General features: G+C 46.3%; 1 protein-coding gene across 1 annotated transcript in view; it reads left to right on the forward strand.

Annotated features, from left to right (window-relative positions):
* The first annotated feature begins 15,010 nt into the window (after positions 1-15,010).
* The window catches only part of FER1L6 (fer-1 like family member 6), a 98,172-nt gene continuing 90,459 nt past the window's right edge, over positions 15,011-22,723 (forward strand). The window contains exons 1-3 of the mRNA XM_090037715.1: positions 15,011-15,036; positions 19,487-19,526; positions 20,096-20,174. Of these exons, the coding sequence (XP_089893841.1) occupies positions 15,011-15,036; positions 19,487-19,526; positions 20,096-20,174 (145 nt within the window). The remainder of the gene's footprint in view (positions 15,037-19,486; positions 19,527-20,095; positions 20,175-22,723) is intronic.

The raw sequence follows: 22,723 nt of genomic DNA on the forward strand, positions 1-22,723 counted from the left end.
GAAGTCAACGATGCTCTTCCTTCATGCATTGCTGTTGTAGGATAAAGTCCTTCATTAACCTTCACAGAGGGCTGAGGTCATCATTCCATGAGGTTGAAATGAGGGGTGAAGGAAGCAGCACTGCAAACCAGATCAGGAAGGTCTTTCTGGGTGGCATGGAAGAAAAAGACAGGCAGTTATGGGGGAGAAGTGATATATGGGGCAGTGTGGCTGGCATCCAGGATTGCCTAAATCCATATGCAGCTACCTGATGTGCATGACTTCTTTTCATGTGCAAATGAGCTGAATTTTTTGCTGATACATGGTACTTCTGTTTGCTTATTAAAAATTTGGCTGTTCAGCGTTAGTAGATTGAAACCTTTTCTTACTTAAAAAAAGAAAGAGATGAAAGAGAGAAGATTTTTTTTTACCCCAAAACATACATTTTGTTAAAAAATCAAAAGGTGTTCTGTTTCATTTTTCCACAAGAAAGTTTTGATCAGGGCAGAACAGCAGTATGTTGTTAGCTTAGCTTTAGATATTCCAAAACCAGCAAGGTACTTGGAGTTGAGAGTCACAGCTTCCTGCTGAGTGGGAAGCTGTTTGAAAACTTGCTTCAAATATTATTTGAAACTTCCTGCACTTGAAAAACAAAAAGCGTGGAAAACGGATTGCTCAGAAGGGAGATTGGCAGCGTGGAAACTTTTGCCTCTGCCTTGTCAACGTGACTGCATGCCAAGTCACTCCTGAGCCACAGATGTCAGCCTGAGAGCAGGTAAGTTTTTAAGGGTTTAGATCTGTGTCTTTTCTTCTTGGCAGCCTTTTGTCTCCTGAATTGTCAGTCCAGGACAAGCTATTTACAAATCTTAATAGTTAGGACAAAAAAGGAGTAAACTGTCCTAAAGCACATCTTTCCTGAAATTAATTCCAAATTCAATCCTTTAGGATGCTAGGCACCAACCTTTTTGGCAGGCCTGCCACAAGTTAGCCCTACACTCTCCCCAAGTGCTACTCTGATCCCCTTTCCTTCCCCAAGCTGCTGTTCTGCTCTCTGCTTCCTTCCCTGTGCTCCCTGCCTTATCTACCTTTTGCTCCCTGATCCCTCCCCAGTCTGCCACATGCCACACCCAGAGGCTGCCCATGCCACTTGTGGCATCCTTACCACAGGGCTGCATTCACTAACCTATTAGGACAATTTTGCTGTCTTCTAGGGCTTCCTATTTCACAGCTCCTGCATCCTGCCTCCCTGTCCTGCACCCTGCACCTGGGTACTCATTTTAATTTTCATTGGCTGGCCAGGACTGGCCTCCAAAATCCAGGATTATCCTGGCCTGTCTGGGATGTATGGTCACCCTACACAATGTGCTATGTCACAGAGATAATAACTATGAAATAGGTTACATATCTCTGGAATAGGAGGAGGGTATAATTTATCCTTCACTTAAGAAGCCTTAAACTCCTTTATACTGTATAACTAAATAATGGAAGCTTTAATAGCCTCCACCACAAACTTAACAAGCACATATCAAATACAGGCACACATTAGACACATGTAGGCAGAGAGGAATCACTTTTATGAAGTTTTTTGAGAAAGAAACAGCAGAAAGAGTAGACAAACTGAAAGAAGAGGAGTACTAATAGTCTGGCCCTAAGAAAAAAAGAGAGAGATTTTTAGCCAAATGCTGGATGAAAGAAGCTTGGAGTTGTGAATAAAGAAACTGTTTTCTGTTGTTTCATACTTCCTGTGTTCAGGAAAACACAACTTTGCACATTTTATATGAGGATACAAGATGCCTGATTCCCTCATTGATTTCTCTCCCTAAAGATAAAAACCAAACAGAACCTCAAACTTTGTCTGACCAACTGGGTCAGAAAGGGACTATCACTGGAATCAGCAATTCACTGGTTTCTAAAGAGAGGAAATATGAGCTGGTATTCCTGGAGAACCAAGATGGAGCAAGTAGTGGAGGCACTTGGAAAATTCAAAGATGGCTGAAAGGAATTAAAACAAATTTGCCAAAGTTGCAAGGCACATAAGGCACTAATTGTTGACTAACCACTTGAGTCAAAATACTGTAATAATAGTTCACCTGTATATTGTAACTGGTCTTGGAGTATTCCCCCAAAGTACATGCTTTCATAGCAATTAACTTCATTTATATACCTTATAGAGGAGGAATTTACTAGGGCTGTGCGAAATTACACCAGTCATTTTGCTTCAACCCTGTTTTGACCAATTTCAAGGTCTAAACAGCAAAATCAGAACACAACAAAGGCCATCGAAATAGCCTTGAAACAAAATGAGGCTGGTCGAAACATTTCGAAAGTCAAAACCTTTCAACCATAGGCTGGGGATGGTAAGTCAGTCCAGCTGGACTGACTTCCCACCCCCAGCCCAAGATCCGGTAGGGGGCAGAGAGGCAGCCCAGGTGGGCTGCTTCCCTATCCCCTGTGCTAGATCCACCAGGGCTGGGAAGCAGCCCAGGTGAGCTGCCACCCATACCTGGCACGATCTAGTGTAGTGATGTTTTCAGTGGTGGCACTGTTCTCAGTGGTGGCACATGACAGAACAAGGAGTAATAGTCTCAAGTTGCAACAAGGGAAGTTTAGGTTAGCTATTAGGAAGAAGTTTCTCACTAGGAGGGTAGTAAAACATTGGAACAGCTTACGCAGAGAGGTGGTGGAAGCTCCATCCTCCGAGATTTTTAAGACCCAGCCGGACAAAGCCTTGGCTGGGATGGATCTAGTTCGGGATGGTCCTGCTTTGAGCAGGGGAATGGATTAGGTGACCTTGTGAGGTCCCTTCCAACCCTAATTTTCTATGATGATATATGATTTTTACAGTAAGCTGCCGTTTTTAATATCCACTTAGGTGAGAAATGTGACTAGAAAATAATATGTGTCATCCCTTTCTTCCTAAATCACTTGGGGAAACATATTTCAGCAGACTACAAAGGAGTTAATCTTTACACCATCCCAGAGTTCTTTGTTTTGGTGCAGTGTTTACCAACTTGACTAAGGTGTCAGCCCATTTGATACATAGAAGTAGATGAATCTTAAATACAGATATTGAGTGGGGAGTACGTTTACAATGTAGAAGGCAGTCAGTGGACAGAAAACATTCCTGAACAGGATGGAGCCCTCAGCAACTACGCCACAGTCCCACAGGTATGTTTAAAAAACGGGACTTTTTCCAAGGCTTGTTTTTTATTTAGCAGCTGATGAAATTCTTTTGAAGAGGCATAAAGTTCCTTAATGTTGTTTAATTAATTTAAGCAATGGCAATTACCACTAGTTTAAGCAGTGGCAATTACCACTGCTGTTTTATATGTATATGTTTCCTGTTGCCTTGCACTTTGTGTAGTCTACTCATGCAATGTTCAGCATAAAAATGAATTCAGATCAGCATGGCAATGGGTTACATCCTCATTGTACAGGTGTATATGACTGCATGAGATGCAAGGAAGTGAAGGTACAGAGCCCATGTGTATAATCTCCCTCTTTTTCTCTCCATATATTACATGTGGGGACTGCCATGTCATGTGTCAGATACTCATCTGGTATAAACTGGTATGGGATAAATTAACCATTACAGACCAACACTGAGTTATCCCTGTTGTGAACCTGGCCCATTTTCTGATACAATACATCTAGATCATGGAGCTCTGGGAAAAAGCTATTACCTTTCTGCAGGACAGAGGAATAATTTTAAAGATCTCATTTCCACATTGGTGTCTGCAGAAGACTATGGTGGTAGTTACACTGTGTGACAGTATGAAGGGCTGGGCACTACACAGGTTTACTGGCCACCTGCCTCTGCTTTTGGGAAGGGGCTAATGTTATTCACTGTCCTCTGATTCTTGGTTAACCCTGTCATCTATCTGATAGCAGGCAAGGAGAAACATTTCTCCATCTCGCGGCCCAGATAGACCCAGTATCTAGTCCAGTATATTTTCCATGCTGTCATATTTTTCAGTTCTAATTTGTTTCTGATGGAGCTTTTCACCTTTTAAAAGGTTGTAAATTATAGATTATCCAGAGTGTGTGTTTTATGCCTGTCAAAGGAAACAAATGACAATCTGGTTTGGAAGGTTATGTGAATAAGCCTGAGGTTTCAAGAGTCCAGTCTCCGCTTAGCTACTCAAAAATACATAAATGTTTAAACATTCCTGAAACCAGGGTCACATTGGCTGATCTGAGAGACATCAGTGATGGCATTTCACCAACAGCTTTGTCTTGCTGCAATAGATTGGATGCTAATAATTCAAATACAGTCCATGGGAGCAATGGTCTCAGGTTGCAGCAACGGAGGTTTAAGTTGGATATTAGGAGCCATTCTCTCACTAGGATGGTGATGAAGCACAGGAACTGGTTACCTAGAGAGGCGGCTATCTAGAGAGGTAGTAGAATCTCCATCCTTGGTTGGTTTTAAGGCCCAGCTTGACAAAACCCTGGCTAGAATGGTCTAGCTGCAGATGGTCCTGTTTTGGGCAAGGGGTTGAACTAGATGACCTCCTGAGGGCCCTTCCAACCATAATTTTCTATGATTCTACAAATATGTTGCGGTGTGGCTGCTAAGAAATAGCTCTCCTTCTGATTTTAAACAATAGCCTGTAATATAGTATCATGTAAATAGAGTGCATATCCAGCTCAAAGAGAACTGAGCAAACTTTAGAAACCTGGAGGCACCTGCTCAGAAGCAGCATGGATTCATAGCAGGTAGATTATGTCTGACCAATCTGGTTTCATTTTAGAGAAGAATTGAGATGTTAGACAATTGAGTTGCAAACTAATTGTGCCTTAATGATTGCTGTGCTAATAACAAGTTATTTAATCTACTGGAAATTCCCATGGAAAGTTAAGTTTTGTGGAAAGAATCAGCATTTAAATAAGGAGAAAACACATGTATAAACACAGACTCACTTATTGGATTTGGCATTTATGTCCCTGAAGAGTAAAGGGAGCATTTTTATTATGTTATATTCCTTTAAACTGAGTGAAGGCTATTCAGATCATGGATTTTCAGTATGTAGGAATGAGATCTGGAAAATATGAATTGACGCAAACCTTTAAGTTACCTTAAAGTAACTTTTCTTTTTTTAAGTTGGCTAAGGCCACCTCATCTGTCACTGCTCCTGATAAGGCAGGGCATCTGGTGAAAAGACTAAACACACTTCCCTCCCTGCCTCTCCCCCCAGCAGTGCAAGTTCTTGCCTGCCGGTGAAAGCTCTCAACCACCTTCACCATGACCCAGTCTTCTAAGTGCCTCTCCTAATATCTCCTGGTTTCATAGTTTCTGGGGTTGGAAGGGACCTGAGCAGTTCATCTAGTCCGACCCCCTGCCATGGCAGGAAAGAATACTGGGGTCAAATGACCCCAGCAAGGTGTGACCCCAGTAATCTTTCCTGCCATGGCAGGGGGTCGGTGGCAAGCTTCACTTTTGGGTTTAAAACTTACAGACTTATTCCCATCGATGCCTGCCTTCACTCTATGAGCTGTGATTACCTGACTTTCCACCCTAGTTCCGCTATTCACAAGCAGTGAAATTTACTCCTATACAAAGGCCCAGTCCAAGGCGTACACACTTTTTGTATTTGCTTAAGCCCCCAGGTTAGGGTATAAGTGGGACTGGAGTAGGACACAGGGTTAGTATTTGCTATGGCACTAGCATGAATTTCACTAGAGCCGCCCACTTGATGGAAAATGACAAGAAGTGGGCTTTAAGGAGAGAACAAACAGATGTCTGCATCTGGTATAACACATTCTCTAGAAATCTGGAGCCAGAACTTGAATTTGTAAAACTATAAAGAAATGTCATATAAGCACATCAAATCACAGAAAATACATAGAAGTGCAGTAGGACCCGTGCTCATACATGCATAACCTTGGGTTTTTCACTTCCGTGTCCCTCCAAAGGGTCAAGTATAGTGGCAGTAGTAAGACCTCTTATAAGACAACACAGTTTTGACAGATCCTAGATCCTACTGGACAGATCAGCAGTCCACAATCCATAACTTGCAGGCCACATGCAACCCAAAAGTTTCTCCAATGTTGCCTGTGGCCAAAGGAAATGTAGTCCTCCACCAATACAGAAAGAGAAGTAGGATGCTGCCTGCAGCATGTCACTTGTTCAGTATTGTTGCCAATAGGCCAGGGAAGATTAAGGTTTGGTAGGATAGATAGGCCATCTACACAAACCACACATACATTTCAAGAAAAATAAACCTAAATAAGCCACTTGAAGTAGTTCAGTCCTGCATACATGAATCAAAGTGGGAAGATTATCTGAATATGCATTAAATAATACGCCAAATGGCATTCATTCAGTTCATGCTTCACTGTACCCCAGGTTCTGTTCCTCTTACTTTCACAACAGACTATATTCAATATAGAGCAGGCTCTATTTTCAAGCGCGCCCCAGATTACATAGAGCAAGATCTGAAGACATGGGGAAAGGTAGCTTTGTAGCTCACCTTTTCTGGCACTGACCATATTAGCCCGTAGCACAGGTTAAAAAAAAATAGTCTTAGGGCTGCTCTAACTTTTGTCCTGAGGTCTGTAGGCCACAGCGAGCTGTTTCTGCAGCCAGGAATACCTGAATCACTGCAGCTTCTTCTGTGCTGCCTTCACTGAGGGCTCCTAAGTGAGCATGTGGGATGAAGGGGTAAAATCAGAATCCATATGGTGACTCCGAGAGGGTTAAGTGCAGGCAATTCTGCCAGCATCTCACGTGCCTTTGTAGGGCTGAGCTGGTACTCACGCCACCAAGCACCAGCCCAGCTCCAGCCCACCTTGGGGCTGTTACACAGAGGAGAGAGTCTGCTCCCTGTGCAGCAGGGGAGGTGCATGGAGGTGGAGGAGGGTACCCCCGCTGGGGTCTTGGGGTAAACTGGGCCAGGCCTGCAAAGTAAGGGGGCTCCATCCCCCCCTCCACCGCAGCTCTGATTGTGTCAAAGCTGAGCCAGCAGCTGTAAGCCTGGAGCTATGTGCTGCTGCTATCAAGAGGCTGGGGGGGGGCGGGGGCAGGAGCCTCACAGACTGGCCTATCTCTCCCCAGGACCCCAACCTGGGGGGGGGCTGCAAGGCAGGGGGCTCCCTTCCCCCAGCCTCTGCCAGAGCCTCTTGACAGGGGCAGCATGCAGCTGCTGGCTTGGCTTTACTGGGGCCAGAGTGGGGCTGGGGAGAGGGATGGTTTTGCAGCTGCCTGGGCGGCTTTGGAGCACCCTTGCCTGCTGGCCAGAGCTGGTGCAGTAGCACCCCCCTCCAAACCCAACAGGTGCCAGGAGTTAAAGCGCTTCTCCGACAGGCCATCTAACCACAAGTTGGCACCCTTGGTCATCCGGGCAGTTCTCTGTGCACGGAGACATTTTTTCAGGGACTTGCTGCGCTGGGTTTGTGGAGCTTTGGCTCCAAGAAAACCAGAGTCTTAGGCTGCCAGCCGCCAGTCTCTGAAGCCAGCCTACAGGATTCCATTTTTCATTTGCTGCAGATGGATCAAATGACTTTGTCTTCCACCTCTCATCCCCCCGTTTTCACTCACAGGTCTGTTAATGAGATCTGGAAAGGCAACATGCCGTACTCTGAGTGTATGAAGTGAACACAGCCTTGGTGGCATGTGGCTGTCTCTTTAATAAGAAGCTTCTATCTTTGCATGTTAATTCTTATTTGGCATAAACTCATCAAGAAATTTAAAGAGAAGGGGAAACTAAGTTTAACAATTCAGTGACAGGAAAAGGACCTCTGAGTAAATTCAGCGTTTAGTAAGGCTCATTCTTTCCCTTCCATTCTTAGAATATTGAAGCAATTTTTTTCTCTATTTCCTTAACAATTTTCTGTTTGAATTGTCTGATTTCTGGGAAAACATCACAGAACATATGTAATCAAGGCATCTGTGAAGGTACATTTTAAATGGCAAAAGCAAGGCACAGGAGTCACAACTTGACATAGCTAATGCAGCAATTCAAGTCTGAAAGGGTGAGAACGAATTACACTTTAATTCCCTCTAAACCTTTGTGGGTACCCAGTTTCTTGCAGTTCTGGGCAGGACAGTGTGCCTGGCTTATAGACAGAAGTTTCTGTAAAGTGGTTGCTAAGCATTTGAGTACCATTTAGGTATTTATTCCTGGGAAGTACCTGATCAATAATAGGTGCGAATAGTTAAAGGGAGACATCTGATATTTGCTTGCCGTCATGGGAGAGTTATATCCTATATGGGACAGCATGTAAGTGGCAACTCCACAGATTCTATGTCATACTTATACCCTGATCAAAAAGATTTGGTGACTTGCAGTGTTGTCATAACAACAGGCAAGAATGGAAGTGCACTGAGAACATGCTTGTATATCTCCGTAGTCAATCTGTGCATCTGTGCCGAAGGGGCTATGCCATCCCTATCTGAGTCCTGCCTAGACCTGCAAACATGAGGTCTCTGGTCACCACTATGTAGAAAGCCTTGTTAATGTTCTTGAATGAAGACTACAGTGTGACAAGAGGAAGGCAACATACCTCCAGTGGTGTCTTTGGCTCCAGGTTTCAGCATCCTGCAAGCTGTAAAGATCAGCTGGAGAGTGAAAACATGTCTTTTATTTTATGCTTAACAATGGACAATCCTCTGAGAATCACATTTGTGGAATGCAGTTTTCCTTTCTTTCCTTTCTGGAGGTCAGTTACCCTTCCCCAAATTAAACTCTTCTGGTAAATGGGGAAAGGGTAATAGAAATGGGGAGGGCTTTCCTGGGATACAACATTATCGGCCACCTAAACGAGGCAGACTGTTGGGGAGCTTTGGATTTCACAAGGGTCTTGGTGACCATCATCTAAGAATGCTCAGAGCTTGAAGCTGTTTTTATCTGAACAGGCTGTTGTCTTTTTTAGCATCCTTCAAAAAAATTCACACGGGTGGCAAAAACACCCACAGGCGTTGAGTTGATGGCAACAGATGGGTATGAGTAACTGACAGGGCAAAATAAAATGTTATGAAACTGGAAGTGTAGACAAAAACTTCTGTGTAGCACATAGAGCAAGTCATTAGATTGCTACAAGGGGGACTTGGGTTATGTAGGAGGAAGAACTTCCTAGGTATGAGGATGGGTAAGTGCTGGGACAAGTTTTATAGGGAGGCTGTGGATCTGTGTTCCACAAAAGTCTTTCAGATAGGTTATACAAATCTTCATCTGGGATGGTTGGACATGGATGATCCTGCCTCAAGCAGAGGATTAGACTACTTTTTGAGGCCTCTTCCAGAGCTATTTTTCTATGACTCTATGCCCCCTGGTAGATATTACAAGTAAGAGGCAATTGACCAGTAAATCATGTTTTAGGCCGTGTGTAGACAAACAAGAGGTGTGTGTGCATGACACTTTAACTGCTTTTGCACCACTTTAATGGTGTCAGTGTTTACACGCTTTGCGGTGTACTGTGCATTAATTCCAGCTACTGTAGGAAATTTGGCGGCATAATGCGCCTTAAATGACTTGGGAGGCAGCACGGGCTTGCTGCCCTTACAGCTGTGATGTGAAGCACTGGGATCTGTGCAGCTCCATGGTGCTACAGGAAGCCCTGCAAGCAGCCTGGCAGCAGCCCGGAAAAGCAGCTCTGCCCAAGAAAAGCGGTGAGCTTGATCTTTTTTTCTGCCCCCTGGAGCCTGCCCGAGTTGTGTAGGGGCCTGATGCTTCCCTCCATGTGTGCAGTGCCCCCTGGGACTGCCCAAGCCGGGTGCCTGCAGGTGGGTGCTGCCTGGGCAGGGGGAGCGCAGGTGCCGCGGAGGGAAGCACCAGCTCCGCCCCCCCCTCGCAGCCCAGGCACTGCTCTGCCTGCTGGCAGCTCGCCCTCCTTTCCCTGCCAGAGAGGCAGATAAGTCAGCGGGGTGTGTGCACGACACAGGGGTTTAATCAGCCCTAAATTGAAGCAGTGTTTTTTAAAACCCACCGCTTCAATTTAGGGCCCCTGTTTTGTCTACACACACCCTGTAATAGTAACCTGGCCATGCATTCAGGCAATTAATGCTTGAGTAAAATGGGAAATAAGCCACAAAATGATTTTAGAAAAAAATATATAATAAATTTGTGGCTGGTTTTCATCATACCTTAAATTGAGCATATGGCAAGATCCCCCACCATGCAGCCCAATGCCAGCTGCATGGTAGAGCTCTGGGACTGGCCTGAATGTGGTTACGGGCTAGGACCCACAATCAGCTGATTGTCAGTCCCAGCCCCAGGACTACACCACCGTCTCAAACTTGCTCCAGCTGTGGTTCCACAGCTGTGATTAGCCGTAAGCTGATAGTCAGTCTCAGCCCCAGTACCACACCAGTTCACCAGGCTGGCTTTCAACTTGACAGTGCCTGGGGAGCCCAGAATTATGATCCTGGGCTCCACCTGCACTGGCAAGTGTTAATGTCATGTTTGGGATCTGATCCCTGATCCCAAAATCACCTCTCTTGCCTTGTATGCATAGCATGGCAGGAGGGGCATGTGCTGAGTCAGGAAACAGATCCCATCATGCCATTAGGTGAAGGTGTGCCACAGGCATATGACTATATTTTCATATGCAGTGAAAGCAAAAGGAAGTCTTTTGATGGCATTCTCCTGTGAGCATTTGCACTTTTTTTACTAGAAAAATTGGAATTTTTTCCCATCTTCAGCACCAGGAAGTTTTAGGCTTTTGAGGTATTTGGTTGCTAAAACCCAGGTATTTTTGGCAAAAAAATTGAATTTGTTTGTGAAACTTTATTGAAATTCCTAGTTTTTGAAAATCCATTTTTCAACTAGGGGGAAAAAAACCATTTCCAGATAAACTTTGCAGCAGGCTTCAATTATCATCTAAAGGCTGTGAATAAGCAGAACTTCAAACTGTTATAAAAGGTGGGGAAGACTAGGGAAGACTTGCCACTTGAGAGCAAATCAGCTGTCCTGATGTAATGATGACAGTGGTCCGCTTCAATATAGTGTAAGTGGAGCTCCATTCAACGGAATAGGTTTAAAGTTACAGTGGTATTAGGTTTATTGAGATCAGTATAGGAGCAGACAGATATAATATTGTAACCATGATATGGAAACATCTTACAGCTGTATAATTTGAAACCAGTATAACTATCTTGTATCTTTTCATCCAAAGACAGCATGATGTGATTCATTTGTGTTTTCATTTTGGCACAGTTGCAACTGGCACTTTCTTTGGAGTATACAAAGAAGACAGTTGGATTCCACCTTAAAATGATTATCCCTTTTTTAGCTTTTCTCACAAGACTCAGATTATGGGTCCCTTGAGCTAAATGTATGCTTTTGAATAACTGCTCTGTATTTATTTTTAGAGCTACAGCTACAACATGTAAGCAAAAGTGCCTGAGTTTTTTGGCTATTCCTTGCTGAAGCTTGAACAAAAAAGCACACATGTATTTCACAAGCAGGGTGGCACCTTGGGGATTAACTGGTCCAGAGGGTCATGAGCTTTAATAGGCAACAACCTACTTCATCAGATGCTAGCAAAGTATTTCACAAGAGATTCATAGATGCTAGGGGCAGAAGGGACCTCAACAGATCATCGAGTCTGACCCCCTGCCTAGGCAGGAAAGAGCGCAGGGGTCAGATGACCCCAGCCAGATGCCTATGCAGCCTTCTCTTAAAGACCCCCAGGGTAGGGGAAAGCGCCACCTCCCTTGGAAGCCCATTCCAGATTCTGGCCCCCCTCACTGTGAAGAAGTTCTTCCTGATGTCTAGCCTAAATCTGCTCTCTGTCAGTTTGTGACTATTGTTTCTTGTTACCCCAAGAGGTACCCTGGGTACTCCGATCCCTTGCTGTGCACCCCTAATGAATTTGTAGGTGGCCAGAAGATCACCTCTCAGCCTTCTCTTGCAGTCTCAGTCTGTCCTCATAGGGCTTGTCCTGTAAGCCCCTAACCAAACGAGTGGCCTCCTCTGGAACCTCTTGAGATTATCCACATTCTTCTTAAAGTACAGCAGCCAAAACTGGACGTAGAACTCGAACTGTGGTCTGACCAATGCCACACAGAGGGGAAGTATCACCTCCTTGGATCTATTTGTCATGCATAGCATGATCAAGTGTGGTTAGCTTTCCTGATGATTTTGTCACTGTAGCTTTCTGTGCCTCTCCGCCGAGCGTCGCACGTCTGGGCTTCTTTTGAACCTCGTCATTGCCTTCTGGGTTGCACGGCCAGGCTACTTGGAGCGGCCTTGGGTCAGCACCCCAGGGGTTTCTCCTGCCACGTCTTTGATGTTGTTTGGTTTTCTAGTGGGAGGATGGTGTCTGGTCCCGTCCGCCCTGGTACTCCCCCTCGGTCGTCTGCACGGCTATTGCTTCTCGAGGCTCCACCTCCCTACACCCTGCCTAACGCCAACCGTGGTGTTGTCCATTGGGGCTGCTGTTCTGGCCCTCACTGACTCTCAGTCACTTAGGGGCTGCAGCTGTGGGCCACAGGTGGTACTTGCACTGAGCGACTGCTGCTGCCCTTCAGTGTCTCCCAGTTCACGCAGTGCCTGACTCCGCTCAGGTCTCGGGACCCCTTGTTAAGTCGTACCCTCCCTGGGTTTGGTACCTGTTGTCTGTCATCTGTGTCTGGGTTTCTGGTCCATCATTTCTGTTAGTGTCCCAGTCACAGCTGTTGTTGGCCTCTGCCCATGTTGGCCCCGTAAGTGACTCCTTGGGTCCTCGCTGGCCCGACTTGCCTTCCATGGTTTTCCCTCTGGGGCGCCACCACATCTCCTCCTTCATAGGATCCTCTGCACTCTCTGGCCTCCCTGGGCTGGTTGGGGACACTGCTTCCGGTCTCCCTGGCTTCCTTCCTGCCAGGCCTTTTATCTTGGTGCTGGGTGGCCGCCTGGCCAATCGCCCTGGCACACTTTTACAAAGCTCACCCATACAGATGCAGGAGCCATTCCTGGCTCCTTCTGGCTCCGCCCCGGGTTTTCCTTTTGGTCTTTGTCCGTGGTGGCTCCCGCCACCACAATTTGACTTTCACTGCTGCTGGCTGCCAGCACGGCATCCTGCCTCCTTTCTTCTGCCTCTGGTAAGTTTCCTCCACAGTCACACTGACGACTTATGTTCATCTTGGAGTCACTATGACTCCGAGATCCCTTTCTGCTTCTGTGCTGCTGAGAGGGTCATTCCCCAGCCAGTAGGTGTTCTGGATATTTTTGTGCCATAGGTGCAGTACTCTGCACTTGTCCTTGTTGAACTGCATCCTATTTTGTACTGCCCACTTTTCTAGCCTTTCCAGGTCTGCCTGTAATCCTTCCCTACCCTCTGCAGTGTTCACTTCACCCCACAATTTAGTATCGTTTGCAAACTTGGACAAAGTATACTTCACACCCACATCCAAGTCACTGATGAAGATATTGAAGAGTACAGGTCCAAGGACCAAACCCTGCAGGACTCCACTACCCACATCCTTCCAGGTCAATACCGACCTGTCTACTACCATTCTCTGGGTGTGACCCCTAAGCCAATTTGCCACCCACCTGACTGTGTAAGCATCTATGTCAGAGCCTCTTAATTTATTTATGAGGATGGGATGAGATACTATATTGAAAGCCTTGCTAAAGTCCAAGAAAATGACATCCCCCTCTACTCCTGCATCTAAGCATTTTGTGACCCTGTTATAAAATGAAACCAGATTGGTCAGACATAATCTACCTGCTATGAATCCATGCTGGTTTCCCTGCTGTGTTATTTTTCCCACTGGACTCCAAGAAATATGATCCTTCATAATCTTTCCAAAGACGTTTTTGAGGATGGAGGTAAGATTGACTGGCTTATAATTACTTGGATCCTCCTTCCTCCCCTTCTTGAAAATAGGGACCACATTGGCCCTTTTCCAGTCCTCCAGGACCTGACCCGAGTGCCATGAGTGCTCAAACAGCCATGCCAGTGGTTCTGCTATGACACCATTCCTTCAGTACTCTCGGATGCTCATCCAGGCCTGCTGACTTAAACACATCCAATCCATCCAAGCAATTCTGCACCAAGTCAGCATCGACAGTTGGTGGCCTAGTGACTTTATGATGCCCATCTAAAAACCCATTAGGAGAGTTATCTTGACCATTGTTCAGGAACTGTGAGGCAAAAAACTCATTGAAGAGCTCAGCTTTATCCCTCCCGTCTGTCGCTATTTGCTCCTTCTTGTTCAGTAGGGGTCCTATGCTGCCCTGCACCCTCCTTTTACTTCCTAAATACCTAAAAAAATACTTTTTGTCATCTTTAATTTGTGTTGCCAGCCTCAGCTCTGTAGTGACTTTGACTTTTCTAACTGCCTCCATGCAAGTCTTTGCTACACCCTACATAGCATTGTTCTTTGCTCTATTTCCTGCTTTGCTGGGTGTGCACACATTCTCTTGGGCACACTTCTGTACATTTCAATATTCAGATAGCACTGTTTAGCAAAATGATTGCTTGCTGCCTGCTGTGCTTTGTGCTGGATACTTGTCTGCATGAGTAATGCCATACTTTGTGGTTAGTTACTGTTTTATCTCTCACAGGGCTGCTCACTGGTCTTTTGTGTTAGAAGACACTGACTTCAGCAGTGCAGCACCAGTGGGATTGGTGGTTCTCAGGTGTCCAAGCTTTGTTTCCTTGGTACTAGTGTTTGTGATGGATTTAAAATTAAGGAGTGAAATCCCATCCCATTAAAATCAGCTGGGTTCCATTTGTTTTCAATGGAGGCAGGATTTTCTCAGATATCTTTATCATTCCTCCTTGTGTTCTTCTAGTTGTGGCTTCTTCAGTTCAATCATTAAACTATCCCAGAATAGCAAGAACAAATAATGACAGGCTGTTTTGTTTTTAATCTGAATTTTTTAGTGGCTACCTGCTTCAGTCCTCTGATCTCTACCATTCTTAGGCCATTTTTTCCCCCTGGAGCTACATTTTTGCTGATACTATTCAAATGCTAGCATTTAATTAACTGTGGGCACATCTACTTGTGAATTTAAGCATGCTTAAATTTAATACTCATTAAGCAATTTTTGGCAGGTGTCTACATGCATGAATGATGCGTGTCCCTGGTGGCTGGGGGGACATGGCGGCCGTGGGAGCATGGAGGTGGTAAGCAGGAGCTCCCACGGATGTTGCCACCACTGTCAGCAGCACGGGGTGGGGGGTGGTGAGCACTGACCAGTGGTCGGCAACTGCCCACAGATGCTGCCGGTGGTGTTGGTGGTGGGGTGTCAAGAGGCAACCATCTGCAGGCACCACCACCACCACCACCACCCCCTACGTGTTTCCCCTGTCTACATGTGCTGGGACTTGGGACTAACTTTAGTCCCAAGCCACTCCAGCCCTGCCATGTGTCCCTGTGGCCAACAGGGAGAGCTCTGGCCATATGGCTGCAAGTACTTTGTAGCCATGATGAAGCCAGCGCTAGCTGCCAGCACTTGGAAACCATCTTAAAAACATACCCTCCGCACTGTGACCTCTGAGCAGACGCTTCCTGGTTAGAGCAGCAGCGTGGCAGACACAGGCAGCACATGCAGCTCTACTCCTGCTACAGGTACACTTCCCAGCCCTGGCTACACTAGCTCCTGGCCCTGGGGACCCAGGGACAGGGTCCCCCACTTCTCAGGGCTGCTGCAGCTCTCCTGCTGTCCCACTGCCATTCTGTGTACCTGGCACTCAGTCACTTTGAACCACCTGACTTCCCCACCCACTCTAGCTACCTGCTGGATGTCTTGTAAATGGCCTTCTGGGGCCCCTGTGCAGGTGCTGCCACCAGTCACAGTGACCACAGGCTCCAGGACACCACCACTGGGACCATCATCACCCTCCTGTCCCACCAGTCTGCTGCCTCTGGGCTTGCTGTGCCAGTCAGGACTGGTAGCTGCATGTCGTGCTGCAGGAATGGGACAACAACTAGTGGGTCAACACATTTCAGATGACCCGGGCCACCTTTGAAGACCTGCTGTGCCACCTCCAGCCCCACCCGGAGCACCAGGACATAGAGATGTACCCAGCCATCCCCACCAACATCTGCCTGCCCTGCTGCCCACACCTGCCTACCCCTTGCCCACCCCCTAGCACCACTCCAGGACATGCACATGTTTTCAGTGAAAACCTTTATTCCCCTCACACGCCACACCTGCATCCCTGCCAACCTCCTCCATCAAGCAACAGAGCCATTCCCCACTTCCTCTGCAAAACACAGAGCCCCTCCGCCACTCTCCCCACCTGCCAACAATAAAAAAACCCCTCTCCCCATACTGAAAACTATATACAACAGTCTCAGTCTTTGTCTGAGTTCCGGAGTAGGAAGCTGTGGGGTGGGGTGCCTGGGGTGCAGAGCCTAGAAGCAAGTGGTCAGCACCCCAATGGTGGACAGTTCCCCCGTGGGTTGGCAGGCTGTAGTGAACACCAGGGGATCCTGTGGCCAGGAGGTGGTGGAGGCACTCCCCTGAGGCCCAGGTGGGAGCTTGTGTGGGCTGGTGGCCAGGACCCAGGGCCCCTGTGGGGCTGGGGGTCAGGTGTGTGTGGGGGGTATGGATGTGACCTCTACTGGGCAGGCCTGGCTGGCCAATTGCTTCTGGAGAAGCTCAATATTGTGCTGTCCCAGGGCCTCCAGTTGGGCCCAGTTCTCCTGCTGCACGTGGTCCTGTGCCTCCTTCTGGGTGGTATAATGGGTGATATTTTCCTGCCACCAAGCCAGCTCCTGAACCTGCTTCTGTGCCCACTCCTGCATTCCCTGGTTTTCCACCACTGCCACCACCTGCTAGCGCAGGAGGATCCAGTCCCTGGTGTACTTGCACAGCCAGCACATCTGGGCAGCTGTGTGTCATTCCCACAGGGTCCTCTGGCCTCTTCCCCATGTCCAGATTTTGGCCCTGTAGAGGCAAGAGACAGAAGCCTTTTGTGTGACTTTGCAGCATTTCAGAGATAACATGCTTTGCACCAGAAGTCCTGCGCTGCCCGGCCTCAGATCAGAGGTTGGCAATGCACGGCTGCCCAGGGACCGTGGTAAGCTGTCTGGGAAGGGTTGGGCCCAGGTGGCCACCAGTCAACCCACCTGGCTCTGCTTGCTCCCCTGGGGCTGCTGGGCTTCTGGGTGCTGGCTGTAGGCAGCCTGCCTCCCCCACCCCTTCCCAGGCCAGGCCAGGCCAGGCCAGGCCAGGCTGCTAGCAGCAGCTGCTGCTGCAGCACAAGATCCCACATCCCTGCTCTCTCACTTCAGGCCAGCCACTCTGCTGCACTACGGTAGAGCCCATGGTGCCTGAGCTTGGTACATACAGGGCTCCCAGATAACTGGGGCTAGGGGCTGGATGTGCACCCACCCCCACTTTCCACAGTGGACCTGTCCATGGAGGTGCCATGGGCTGCCTCCCTTCCACCCCCCCGAGATGCTGGTGTTCTCCAAGCATTCCCCTGCTGCATATTGTAGAAACATAGGGCTGGAATGGACCCCGAAGGATCATTGGGTCCAGCCCTCTGCATGAGCAGGCAGGGAGTGTGGGAAGAGGCCAGGAGAAGGGACTGGAGGCTCAGCATAGGACTCCCCATCAGTGACAGTGTCTGGCTGCACCTGGTGTCCATAGCTTGCAGTGTGCAGCAAGCAATCACCTAGCCAGGGGCCCTCCAGGGGAGAAGCTGGTGGCTGGTAGTGACATGGCCAACCACTCCTCATGGCTTGGTTTGGGGCTAGGTTGAGGGTGAGGCAGCTGTGGGCAAGGCTCCCTGACCTGCCAGTGGATGTAGCAGCTGGGGAGGTGGGTGGGGTGGGAGGCTGAAGACCCGATGTCTGCCTTCAGTGGTTTCAGGGCAGGGTGCAGGTGAGGGCTGGTTGGCCCTGAGGGTGGCACTCACAGGGGTGTTGTCTGTCTCTTGGGGTGCCAAAATGTGGGTCATCTCCTGCATGAAGGGCATGGTCTTTTGGGCACAACCCGACAGATGATTGAATATGGTCATGGCCACCCACTGTGCCCACAAGACCTTGACCTTCACGCATTGCCACACTGACCAAGAGTGGCTTCACACATGCATCCCACCTGATATGGCCTCATAAATGTGGGCATTCGAGTGCCTGCCCCACATGAGCTGCCTCTGGATGTTGGCCCTGCCCCAGAGCACCAGGAGTTGAACACCTCCTCCCCGGTACAGGTGGGGGCCCAAGTGCACAGGATGGGCATGGGCATGTGGGCAGGGCTGGGGCTTGATGAAGACAGTGTGCTGGACGCACTCCCCTAGCCAGCTCTCTGGGCCCCAGTGTAGCTCTCCCGGACGTGCTGGCCCTGGACAGCTGCCAGCACCACCCTGGACAGGGGCATGGCCAGGGACAGGGAGTCACGCAGCAGAGGTGGTTCACCACAGTGCCTGCAAAGAGACAGAGCTGGGGGGGAGGAGCAGCAGGGAGCAGGTGCTGGCCCTGCTGCCATAGAAAGCAGAGCAGCATCCCTGGGGGGAATCTCAGGGCTGGACAAGGGACACAGCAAGCTGCAGCCCTTTGCAACACTCACCTGTGGCCAGGGAGCAGCTCTGCTAGGGGACAGGACAGGCAAAGGCTGTCCAGGGTGGCACACAGGCCCAGTTTCGCTCCTTCATAGTCCAGAACTCCTGTCCAGGCCTCTGAGCTGTGTACACCAAGGCAGGTATCAAATTTAGGTGCAATTAGCTTAAATTCACCATTTTTAAGGCACATTAAAGGCACAGACATGTAGATGCATATCCTTAATGCACCTTAACTCGGGCTAATGTGCACTAAATGTGCACATGTAGATGCTCCCTTTAGGTTCACATGGAAGGAATATTACATTCCTGGTTCCTTCTTAATAAATTGTAAAACTGCTGAGATTCCTGCTGTGGTTGATACTGGACATTTAAACTATACCAGCCAGCCTTTTCAGTTTTCAGTAACTTTTTTTTCATAACTGTTTGCACTTGTAGACTCCAGGAAAATCATGTTTAGATATTAGAGCACAGATTTCTCTCTCTTCCTTTTACCTCGTAAATGGCTGCTTGTTCACCTGAATTGATTGGGACCATGTACTTTCCAGAAGAAAAAAAACTTAGTATTTCAATAGCAGCTCATAAATTCTGTGCCTTTTAGGTAGTGAAAAATACTGTATTCATTTGCTACTGTGTTGTGTTTATATATCACGAAAGACCAAATCAGTGTTGCTGTTCAAGATAGATTAAGATAACAGTCTCATTATCCCCTCTGAATCATGTAATTGCCTATTATTGATGGTGACTTTTGGAGTTATGAATTATTTTTTTGTAATTTGTGGCTTCTCTGTTTTCCTTAGGGAAAAACTTCAGCATGATACCCACACACCTAGAGCTGCTCTGTGCGCTCTGGGAGGGAGGTTGTGGTGGGCAACAGTATTTATGAATTTGGGTTGAATTTAGTGAGTAACTTTGGTGGAAAAACAGGGGTAAGGAGATTTTTAAAAATGTCAAGACATTTGGTTTCAACACTTGTTTCATGAAACATTTCATTTTGGAAATGAGAAAATATTTTTAAAATATATTTATAGGCAACTTGTAACGCTTGGAATGGCATTTTTTTCAGTTTTAAATGTCCTAAATTGAAAGAGAAAAGATTAAAGAAAGTGGTTATATTACTTAAAACCAAATTAAACATTTTGATTCAAGTTAAATGAAGTATTTCAGTTCTCAGACTCTCCTACAGTGACACATGGGAGTTGTAGTTTGGGTTGCCTAAAAAGTGCATTTAACTTTATCTTAATTCAGTGCGAAGCTGGTTTTTTACTTGAACCCTGTAATCTGCCAAGAGCTTTTAAACTGGTAAAATATTATCTTTGACCTCATCACAGGCTCAGTAATTACGCTGTGTGGGAAATCAACAGAATGATCCGTTTGGCTTGGGTTTCCTTTTTTTTTACCTTTTACAGTTTGAGCTGCTTGAAATCAGGTTAAAGCTCTTTCTAATCAATAAATAAATTCCTTTTTGCATTCCAAAATAAAAAAAAAAGCAAGAAAACACAATAGGAAAGTTTCCTCATTTGATTTCATTACTTTTTGTAAGGAGGAAAAAATTGGAATATAAACAACATTTCTTGGAAATTAAAGCTCTCTTTTCAATAGGTGGTTAAATGAAACAATGTCAAATTGAAGATGATATTCCTTTAATTTCTTTTCCTTTTTCCTTTTCAGAAAGGGGCTGTTTGCTGGTATAAAACTGAAGAAGAAAAAGAAAGACGAGAAAGGGTTAACTATAGCAAACAAAGGTGCACTGGGTAAGGCCTACTAAATCAATATTAAAGCTGATTTGAATAGATGACAAGGGTGTGATCATTTTTCCCTACCCTCAATGTGAAATCATTTGAATTGTTCCTTGAACTAATTGGTTTAGTAATTGAAAATATGAGCAGTAAATTCCTTTTAGTCCTATTAACTATGAACTCTGACAGGGTTATTGAAAGCCACTCAGAGACCCTGTGAGTTCAGAATAATGTATCTGAGTTATGCTTAATGTTATAGAAATAGACCAGTTCTTTCTTTAAAAAGACAATAGATGTGGCAATGCCTTATCTCTTCTAGATGCACGTAAGGGAGAGTCCAGGCAATTTGGAATTCTAGACAGGCCTGTGATTCCCGCCAGAAGTTTGGGTGCTGTTGGAAACCACGGGAACGAAGACAAAAGTGTGAAACCACTTTTTGTGGTTTCTGGAAGTCTCTGATACAGTTCAGTAGCTCTAAATATGCGTGCGGTTTTAACTTTATCTAACACAGGGATCGCACATCCATGACCCACACTGCTTCTTATTCTCCTCCTTCTCTTGCATCTCTTTTCCAGACTTACCTTTACATTTTCCTAGGTGCCTTTCTCCAATGCTTCTGTTTCCTATTCCAATAGCTCTTTTACATCTTTCCCACAATGGGCATCTCAGGCAGGATGAACAAATTGAATCTCATAAATCCTAGCAGTGATATCATGCCTTGAAGTCCCTTGGGTCTTTTTGAACACGGGCCATTATCTGCTTTGTGCAATCCATGAACTATAATGTTGTCCTGAGCTAGATGAAATATATATGTGCTGTAGCCCACTATTAGACAGAAACGGAAGTCGTTTAACCATGTGTCAAGATGTTATATTGCTAGTAGTTGTGATATCAAAGGAGGTTCACTTAGTAGGATGCAATCTTTTTTTCTCAGCAACTGTTATGAGGTTCCACATAACCATGGTTATGCTTCACAGAAATGCTTATCATGTTCCAAATTGCTTGCAGATTTTATAGTGCATTATATTGTTGCCAATAGTGAAGTCTGCTGCTCTTTTCCACGTAACTACCTGTGTCTTGGAAACTATTTAATAGATTCTCTTGTGTTAATGATTTCCGCAACATAGCTGCCATTATTTTTTATCTTCACATGCTTTATTAATGTCTTTCCTAGTAAATACCTGGACTACAAGAGATACGTAAATCTCTTGCTTGAGAATTTTGTCTCCTACTGGAGCTCACAAGATCTAGAATGGAAAGAGTAAACAGAAGAAGTATGTTCCATTCTGTACAATTTTCATTTCTGTTATGGACTTCTCACCGGGTGATAGCTCTTCTTGATTAGTGAAAAGCAAAGACTCCAGAGCAACTGGGGGAAAAGGTACCAAAAATATCTACTCAGATGATAGAAATTTGTGATTTTAAAGAAAAAGCATTGCAAAAATATTGTATGGATAATTGAAACACGGAAGATTGCTCCAGATACAATTTATGCTGCTGAAGCTGCAGCCTTTAGCTTCAGTCAGAATTATTCTAGGGTTTGTGAAGTAGAAGTGACTTCCTACCCATGTGCTTGTTGACACTGGATTTATGACCCAGATACCTTGTTCTGGGTGGACCCAAACCCTCAGACCCAGTCACAAACTCTCCATTTAATAAAAGGCAAATTTTATTGAAACACAGTGATACCACAGAAGAATAATGCAAACAATTCTATATCTACCAGTCCTAGAGCTGTTACAGAGGTAATGTATGTCTGGCCAGTATGTGAGTTTCACCCTGAGGTTCTGTCTTGAGTATCAGATGTCAGCAGCCTGGAGGTCAAAGCCCGAGGCCCACCCCTCTCAGTGGACTGGGTAAGATAGGCTGGTGGTGTGCTCTCTGTCCATGGTGGCCTAACGTTCCCCTCTTGGGGACACTTTGCTGCCCTGAAATCCCCACCTTTGTATTCTTTCTCCCCTCTGATGACTCTTCATCTCTTGCATTGTTGATTGGTTTCCCTGTGGTTGTCATACTGTCCACGTTCTGTCCTGTCAGTGTATTCCCGTTTCACAAACCCATCACATGCACACAACCTAATTTGGCTATTTACTGGTTTCTCCTATTTTGGTGCATCTACCAAAACCAGAAATCCCAAGGGCTCTGGAGTGGGTACTGTGACCTGGTGCCAATGCTGCAGAGTCCCTTATCTCTATTTGGGTACACTGTTCATGTCTTCAGTTTCCTAATCTGTGTGGCTTCTTTCTTCAGACTCAGTGGGCCTTGAAGGAATCTTTCAAACAGGCATTTAGAAATCAATTAACCCTTGCCATTCCCTCTGGACCATTGTTCTAATGCAACATCTACTTTACCTACAAGCCAATTCTGACAAGCAAGCTTCTAAACACCATTTTTTAGCCATCAGTGCGTATTTATTGAGTCTTGTTAGGTTGCATCAGCACAGTCTCAGAGTGCCTTACCAGGCTTTACTGACTGGAGCTCCACCACTTTCCTGTGAGGCAGAGAAGTGTTATCCCATTTAGAGAGAGGGTATGGAAACCCAGAAAGTTTAAAGCAGGTATTAT

The sequence above is a fragment of the Crocodylus siamensis genome, chromosome 3 (assembly GCF_052110815.1).
Source record: "Crocodylus siamensis isolate JL-2025a chromosome 3, ASM5211081v1, whole genome shotgun sequence".
NCBI classification, from domain to species: Eukaryota; Metazoa; Chordata; order Crocodylia; family Crocodylidae; genus Crocodylus; species Crocodylus siamensis.